General features: G+C 51.8%; 1 protein-coding gene across 3 annotated transcripts in view; it reads right to left on the bottom strand.

Annotated features, from left to right (window-relative positions):
• Positions 1 to 4618: 4618 nt before the first annotated feature.
• Iffo2 (intermediate filament family orphan 2) overlaps positions 4619 to 8779 on the bottom strand; it is a 41434-nt gene continuing 37273 nt past the window's right edge. For all 3 annotated transcript variants that reach the window (XM_036178256.1, XM_036178257.1, XM_036178258.1), the window contains 4 exons: positions 8436 to 8556; positions 8234 to 8326; positions 7226 to 7356; positions 4619 to 5602 (listed from right to left, as the gene is read on the bottom strand). In XM_036178256.1, the coding sequence (XP_036034149.1) occupies positions 5497 to 5602; positions 7226 to 7356; positions 8234 to 8326; positions 8436 to 8556 (451 nt within the window). In that variant the 3' untranslated portion in view covers positions 4619 to 5496. The remainder of the gene's footprint in view (positions 5603 to 7225; positions 7357 to 8233; positions 8327 to 8435; positions 8557 to 8779) is intronic.

The raw sequence follows: 8779 nt of genomic DNA, 5'->3' as shown, positions 1-8779 counted from the left end.
AAAAAAAAAAAAAAAAAAAAAACCAGTTTTTCCTCTCTGTGTTCCTGTGCCCTCTGGAAAAAATTATCAGTTTTCTGCATGAGAAGTTGTTTGATGACAATTCCCATATATTAAAACTGCTTCTGAGCCGGGCGGTGGTGGCACATGCCTTTAATCCCAGCACTCAGGAGGCAGAGCCAGGCGGATCTCTGTGAGTTCAAGGCCAGCCTGGTCTACAACTCGAGTTCCAGGACAGGCACAAAGTTACACAGAGAAACCCTGTCTCGAAAACAAACAAACAAACGAAAACCGCTTCTGAGCCAGGCAGTGGTAGCACACACCTGTAATCCCCGCACTTAGGAGGCAGAGGCAAGCAGATCTCTATATATTCGAGGCCAGCCTGGTCTACAGACTGAGTTCCAGAACAGCCAGGGCTACACAGAGAATCCCTGTCTCAAACCACCCCACCCCACCCCAAAAAACTGCTTCTGAAGCCTGCTCTTAGGATAATGCCTGAGGGAACTACTATATTTCCAAGATACCAATATGTGTTTTCTTTATTCTAATAACGTGTTTCTATGCTCTGGCAGTGTGACCAGGGCATTTACTGTAAGATCACTTCTGTCCAATTCTTCTTTGATATCTGGGCAAATTAGCCTCTGTTAGAGTTACTATTGCTGTGAGGAAACACCATAACCAAAGCAAGTTGGGGAGGAAAGGCTTTATTGGCTTACATGTCCACTTTGCAGTTCATCATCGAAGGAAGTCAGGGTACAATCCTGGAGGCAGGAGCTGGTGCAGAGGCCATGGAGGGGGGCTGCTTATTGGCTTGCTCAGCCTGCTTTCTTACAGAACCCAGGACCACCAGCCCAGGGGCAGCACTATCTAGAATGGGCTGGACCTTCCACTTCAGTTGAGAAACACCCTACAGGCTTGCCCACAGCCAGATCTTTTGGAGGCATTTTCTCAATTTTGGCTCCCTCCTCTCAGGTGCCTCTTGTTTGTGTCAAGTTGACATAAAACTATCCAGTACAGGCCCTCTGGGCCTCAGTTTCCTCTTCTGTGGAATAGGATGATAAGGGCCACCTCAAACACCCTGTCACCTTTGGACTTGTCCTTTTTCTCCCAATTACACCATTTGAGACAGGCTGGGAGATCTGAGCCAAGAGCGCTGACTAGGGCAACTACATAAATGTGAGCAAGGAGCAGCGTCTCCTCACCCTGAAAAGACAGCCCTCAGTGGAGTGAGGTTACTTTTGAACGTGGCCATTGAATAAAAGTAACTAGAACAGTGGACAGTATCAAATCCAGAGCCCAGCAGGTGCTTCTTGTAGATGCTCTGGGGAAGTTTGTGAAATGGGGGCTTTGTAGCTGGTAGGACCTCAGCTTCAGATGGGACAGTGTCAGTCAGCCTGGGCCTCTCTGGGGCTCTTCAGCCAAGTCCGGCCTTATCTCCTACTGGAAGATCTTACTGTGAGATGCACATAGGTAGTGTGTGAGCTCCCTAGCTTATCACTCATTGGTTAATGTGTTTGCTTTAGTCTTTTGACCCCTCCCACAATCACCACGACAAAAAGAAGCACACACTGTCTGTTCTAAGACATTTTTACTTTATTCAAAAGAAGCCGATATACAGGATATAAAGGGCACAGTATTTACAACAGTACAGTAAACAGGTTGGCTTTATGGTAGGGTCAGTAGTCTTTTAGTGAGTACAAACCCCTCCTGGGGATTTTCAGACTCAGCTGACAGACACAGCAACCGTGGGATAGGGTGGGGCTAAAAACCAGGTAGATGCTACAATGTGCATAAAGGGGTCACTGTGGGGAGTTCACCACATTTCTTTGAGAGCTTGGGGGTGGGGCAGGAAAGGTGAAGGGTTTACCTAAGGCTCACACACAGCCCACACTGAGCCTGGAAATCTTCACTCATGGAAAATCCCCTCCCAGAGAGAGTGTATGGCTTTGCTCAGACCCCTCCCCATTCCTCCCTGTAGGTGGTTACCCTTCAAAAGCCTAGCTTGGGGTCCCAGAGGGAGGACCCAGCAAGCCTCCAGAGCCCTGCTCCTTCATCCAGGGAAGAAAGACGCAAGTTCGACCTTGGCCTGGAGTAGACAGCCAGGGCTGAGCTCTCAGCCTCTCGGGTCCCTTCAGTGCCTACTCTAGCCGCCTGACATCTTCAGACACAGTAAGCCCCAGGCCCTGAAGAAGTCCTGTGTTCCCCAAGCCCATGGGGCTTCCCGACTCCCCCCCACACACACACACACAGCTGAGTGGGAGCAGAGAGGAGCTGGGGGAACTTATCAGAACCTACCTCTGGAGCACCCCCACCTCAGTCTCCTGCAGCATTCCACATGCCGGTTCCAGCCCCGACCCAGGGCCCCCACCTCCAGCTCAAGGAGCTGAGGGCTAAGGAAGAAAGAAGCCACTTCTGCCCCAGCTGTGTGCCGCGAAGACAGAAGGCAGGGTGACTATTACACACCCCAGTCAATGAGCATGGTGGCATCTCATCCACAGTGAAGTGCTGGGCCACCACGACTGCCTACCCTAGATTAAAAACCTTTTCCTTTCATAAAAATAGAGTCTCTCACTTTATAAATAGAATACATTTAGCTTAAGTTACACCTTATCTGATCCCTTAGCCCACCCCCCTCTCCTCCCACCCCAAAGTCAAAGTGGTTTGACTCTCCATAGGTCATCTGAGCTCCACCCCCAGAGCAGAGTCCAACGTGGACAGGCCTTCCAGACACATGGCCACAGGGAGACAAAACTTCCCAATCGTTCTCATTTGGAGGAGTGTGAGGTGTGTGTGTGTGTGTGTGTGTGTGTGTGTGTGTGTGTGTGTGTTTCATGATCAACTAGGGACCTGAAAGGACGATGCTGTCTCCCTGCTGTGCCTGTGTATGTGGCCCCCAAACTAGGAGCGTGACCAAGGGCAACACAGAGAGGCCATCTGAGAAGCCCTGAAACACCAGTGTCAATATGACACTGGGCTCAGAAATAGAAAACTCAAAAGGAAGTATGTACATGTTTACAAAGATGGACGAGTTTGTCCAGACTGGGCAGGCGCTGCCCCCAGTGAGCCATGGGGTCTTTCTTGGCAAGCTGTGGGCTCACAGTAAGGGGACAAGCAGGGCCCACTGGCAACGAACTGAAAAAGAGAGAGAGAGGAGAGAGAGAGTGGAGGCCAGGTCCAGACCCCAGAACCAGCCCAGGAGGCATGCCCACCATTCCCTGGCTCTTCTCCCATCATCCTCCTGCCTCTGAGCCTCACTCCCCAGGGGAAAGCAGACTTTGAAAACCAGCAGGAAGGGACATGCTGGAGCCTGCTGTCTCACACGTCCTAGACAAATGACCTATGTATACAGTTGGGAAAACAAAATAACAACACTGGACACCAACTTCCAGGGTTACCTTCGTCACCCCAGACGTTTATACTGTAGCTTACTGTCTTAACTCTAGAGATATGTGTCACCACACCACCACCCTGAAGAACATCTAAGGGCCAGCTTCTACTCTGCCTGCCAGCCTCAGCCAAGGAGACCCAAGGGGGCAGCCATCTTCCTGCCCTCATGGAAACGGAAATCTTTACAGCAGCTAAGGTCCAGACCCATCTGGCTCTGATACCCTTTGGTTAAAATAAAAACAAAATATCAATAACACAATAGTAATAACCAGAAGCATATGAACCCTGTAACCTTTGAAGAAGGATTGGTGAGAAGTGGGAGAGGAGGGCTGTGTCCCTCCAAGTACCTGCCAGAAAGGACTGTTTGGTCATCCAGAGACGATAAGTGAATCCTTGCAGCCAGGCTGCACAGGGACCAGTGGGATGCGCCCCACCCCCATCATGGAAAACACACATGAGAAAGGCCACCAAATTCTGATAAATTACGTTAAGAAGTTGCCAACAAACACATTCTCTCTCTTCTCTATACATACATTGCCTATTATATACACTGGTTCTAAATGCAAAACAGATGGGGCCACTCACAGAGAGAGATACAAAGATGCAGAGGAGAATCAGGGTACCACCATGGCTCCAGCCCTGAGTCCCCTGCCCTTCAACACACAGGCCTCAGAGGGCCACGGGTTCTGATCCCTGGGTACATTTTGTTCCTTTGACCTCCAGAGGGAGCTGCTGGGTCAACAAAAAACACAGGCCATCAAAACCACTAGAGTGGACACAAAAATAAGAACAAATAAAATAAAAATAAAACCTGATTGCTGAGTGAGTTCCCAGCTGAGACTAGATGGATGGTCTATCTTAGGACCCTTAACTCGGGCCCCTTGGAGCTTTGGGGAAACACTGGCTCAGAGTGACTCCCCAAGAGTCCAGCCAAGCGAGCATGGAAAAGCCTAGAAACAAGAGTGAGGATGGTCCTTACTTGGGGCTTCTACTCCAGCTACCACCAGCCTGCCAGGAACCTCATCACCTCCCTCCCCTCCCCTCCCAAGGCTTTCTTCCAGCCAGAGAGACAATGGAGGGCCAAGATGGCGCCATGGCGGACGGAGTGGGTACCAGTGGCCTGGCCAGTTCACACTTTCTCACAGAGAAATTACAGCTGTGGAGCCCGGCAGGTGGCTGGAGAGACGGGAATGAACATCAAGTCACCAGGACAATAAAAGACCACCACCCCACCCACCCCACCCCACCCCGCAGAGGTCCCCAAGAAAGCCAACAATCCAGTGGGCCAGCTTACAGAATGCAGGCCTCTCCAGAGGTCTGAATGGGACCACCCCCAAATCCACCGCTCACCCTCAGAGGCTATGAGGGTTTCATGCTAACCTTGGCCTCCCTCCCAGTTCCCAGGAGTCTGAGAGAGGGCCTGCCTTCCCCACTGATATAAGGCAAGCTGCTTTTTTTGTTTTTGTTTTTTGCATAGTTTAAACAGTGAGGCTCTACCTTCCCCCACAGTGCCTTGCCCCACCACATCGCCACTAGATCCAAAAGAAAAAGAAAAAATTGGTCTCCCCTCCCGGCATTCCATCGGCCTCTCTCTCCTTCAGTGGGTGATAAGGAACTAAGGAGTCTTCCTCACCCAGGTCTGGAGGTAAACGGCCTCCTTCCTCTGGAAGGCAGATTCCCCCAAGTGGCCACCGACTTGAATCCAGTGGGGCCAGGACAGAGGGAGGGAGGGAGGAGGGTAAAGCTCATGGCCAATCAGAGGAGCAGGTGGGCGGGACAAAACCAAGAGATACCACACCCCAGGCCCCACCCTCGCCTTAGAGTTTTGTATAAAAAACACCTGCTAGGAAGAATTCTTTGGAGCTCAAAGTGGCTCAGCTTAAGGGAGAAGGCACAGTTGCGTCGTCGCACACAAGTCTGCATTTGTGATGTGGAGAACGGAAGAAAATCGACAGCACCATTCCGTGGGTGAGTGGTGGGCGGTGGAGGAAGGAAGGAAGCAGCGGTCCCGCTGGGCCTCCAGGGGAGGAAGGACCGGAGTCTGTGTGGCTCAGTGAGGAGAGGAGCCTGGGCCCCATCACCAAGACCACCAGTTGCACAGGGCCTCCACTATCAGCTGACCATGGGCTCCACATCTGCCTCCCGCTCCAGGTCATCCTGGATCTCATCTGTACTTCCTGAGTCGCTGCTGGCCACAGAGCTAGGGGACGGCGAATTCCTGCAAAGCACGGAAGGAGGAGACTTTCAGCGAGCAGCTGGGGTCCCCCGACATCCCAGGAACTCTGGGCAGTCGCACCTGTAAAAAACGTACCCTAAGGGGCTGGGTGAGCGGAACATTTATCTAGTGTGCACAAGGCCCTGGGTTCCACCCCTGGCAAAACAAAACAAGAACCAAAGAGGATCTACCCTGAGGGGCTCCCGCTGTAATCCTTGCCCAGGCCACACTTTTCCCCAGCTCATGTAGGTTCCATGAACTGCCTATGGCTCTTGCGACTCCTTGGGACCCCTGCCCTAGCCACGGCTTAGTCTAGTGTGTGGGGGTCACGGGTCCAGCTTGGTTCTTCATGCTGTAACCATCCATCATTCCTGGTCTGAGCACAGAGTGGTGTCCAGTAAACCCCAGAAAACTGAGAACATACAGAGACTACACACACTGGAGCAAACAGCCCTGGGTTTCAGTCTGCCCAAGGGGGTCTCTGGCAAGCAATTTCACTCGCCTATAACAGTGGGTTCTAGGGGATTCCATGAGCTAAAGGTTGGAGAGGTGAAGCCGACCTCTGCTGCCTGCGATGCTTCCCTTACAGCCTCTGCTCCCTCATACATAGTGACAGCAGGAAAGGAAGCTGAGCTTTGTGCCAAGCATTCCCATCCTATTATCTGTGTCTGTCCCCCAACAGGGATGCAGATGCTGAAGGGGGTCAGCCTCTGCGTTCCACACCTGATGCACAGACCCATGTGGGTGGAGTTGAAAGAGGAGAAAGAGGAAGGACAATATAGGAGCCTAGTCAGCAGCAGTGAAGTATGCCCTGCCCGCTCCTGCACCCCCACCTCAGTAGATAACGGGGGGGGGGGGGCTACACTCCCTAAGGGCAGAGGCTCTGACTTTCCAGTCATCAGACCCTGTGCTGGGTAGGGTTTTTTTTTTTTTTTGCACCTTGACACAAGCCAAAGACATCTGGGAAGAGGGGACCTGTTAAGAAAATGTCTCCACCAGACTGACCTGTAGGCAAGTCTATGGGAGCGTTTCATTTTCTTAATTAATGAATGATGTGAGAAAGAGAAAACAGTGCACTGGGGGGTGGGGGGTGGGCGGGATGCCAACCCTGGGCAGTGGATGGTATACAAAGGCAGGCTGAGCAAGCCAGTGAACAACATCACTCCATGGCCTTTGCTTCAGTTCCTGATTCCAGGTTCCTACCCTGACTTCCCTCAACAGTGGACTGTGATGTGGAAGTGTAACCCTTTCCTTCCCAGTTTGCTTTTGGGCATGCTGTTTTTATCACAGCAATAGGAAGCTAACTCAGATGGTCTTGCACACAGGGTGCCTTTGACAACTATTTGTTGAGTTAATGTTTTTGTTTGTTTTGTTTTTAACAGAAGCTCTGTGAGATTAGGTACATAAATCACCTAGGACAGAGTGGCATGCTTATACTGGGGGCTTGGGTGGATGGATGGAAGGAAGGATGGATGGACGGACGGACGGACGGACGGATGGATGGATGGATGGATGGAAGAACAGATAGTGGTCAGGAAAGTGAAAATGTACTGAAGGGGCATGATGCAGCCCCAGAATGTCTCTCTAAGGCCCCACCACAGAAGCCTAGAGGAGCAGGGGCCGCACCTGTCTGCAGAGCCTTTGATGAGGCGGCGGCAGGTCTCCATCTGCACATCCAGGCCTCGCTTCATGCTGCACATCTCCATATACTCATGCAGATGTCGGTTCATGTCACTCTTGGCTGTGGCCAGCTCCAGCTGGAAGGAGTCAATGCGGAATAAAGGTGGTGAGGGGGACCTTTGAACCCAGGTTACCAGCAGCAGCAACCACCCTCCTCCTCCACCCAGGCCATCCCTGGCGCCATCCAAGCCATCCCTGGACACTGTGCCTCAAGGCTCTGCCTTGTGGGTATCAACCTTCCTTATTCTCTTCACATGGATCAATATTCTTTAGACATGCTTCTGGTCAAAGGGGGAATGGTTGCTTAGCAGCCCCAGAGTCAGTCTGTCCGGCTAAGCCCCCACTGATTCAGGGGACTTCCCTGTACTCAGCATCTCTGGGGAACAGGCTATGGGCAGGAACAGGAAACTCTTCATGTTTCTGAGCCTTCTCCTGTACTGTTGCACCTGCTCCTCTAGGGAGGAGGGAGGACTCTAGGCTTCTCCTTCTCCAACAGAGAAAGCACTAACTCTTGTACAGCAGTGGTCAAGCACACTGGCCTGAATTTTGCTTCCTGACTTGGAAACAGTGGGAGAGTGACTTGGCCTCTTTGGACATCATTCTTCCCCTGTATGGACGCCCAGTCCCTATAGCCAGGGAGGAGGTAAGGATAACCCAGAACAACCAGAGTGGACCTCGGAGTGATGCCAAATGATGCTAGGGGTTGGCTAATTCTGTTATGGGCACTCTCCTGCCTCAGCCTCTTTAGGGGAGGCAGGAATCACTGCCAGACTTAACAGATTAGGAAGCCAATACCCTAATAAAGACAGGTTTGCAATGCCAGGCTCCTGACTCCTGACCCCTTGCTTGTCCCATTTTGTAAGCCTGCATTTCCACGGACACTTGATCACCCAGGATCTCAACTATGCAGCCCCCAGGAGACTCAGTGGCAGGCTCCATGGCCCAAGCTCTTACCTCAATCTGCCCTATCGTCTCCTGGTACTCCTTGTCTCTCGTCTTGAAGAAGGACTCAGTCTCATGGATCAAGTTGCCCAAGTTTTCTTCTTGCTGAGGAGACAGAGGGGACAGTTTAGCTGGAGACCAGGCTGCATGAAAAGGGCAAAACTGAGGGCTCATGGGAAAGAGGTGGCCCCGAGAAGGCGGGTCTTGGGCTCACCTCTCCCTGCAGGTCAATGGTGGGGTTACAGTTGGTAAAATCCTCCCAGAGCAGCAGTGTGTCTTCATTCTCTTCCCAAGTCAGGCTGTCACAGTCGTCATCGAAATCAAAGGTCTCCCGCCTGTGGGTGACATCAGAAGGCATGACTGAACAGAAGCCAGGCTCCTGGGGCACACACAGAGAACAGAAAGCGGCACCTTCCCCAGTGAGTGTGTGCCCGTGAGGCTGGTCTCAAAACAGGGGGGTGGCAGCCAAGGCCAATTGTCTTATGCAAAAAGAGCTTTAGCCTTTCAAAATACAGAACACCTCTGTACAATTAGAAGTCTGGTTTTAGGTCAAAAGTA

The sequence above is a fragment of the Onychomys torridus genome, chromosome 2 (genome assembly GCF_903995425.1).
Source record: "Onychomys torridus chromosome 2, mOncTor1.1, whole genome shotgun sequence".
Classification (NCBI taxonomy): domain Eukaryota; kingdom Metazoa; phylum Chordata; class Mammalia; order Rodentia; family Cricetidae; genus Onychomys; species Onychomys torridus.
The sequence above is the reverse complement of the archived record's forward strand: the minus strand, read 5'-3'. Positions and strand labels throughout refer to the sequence as shown.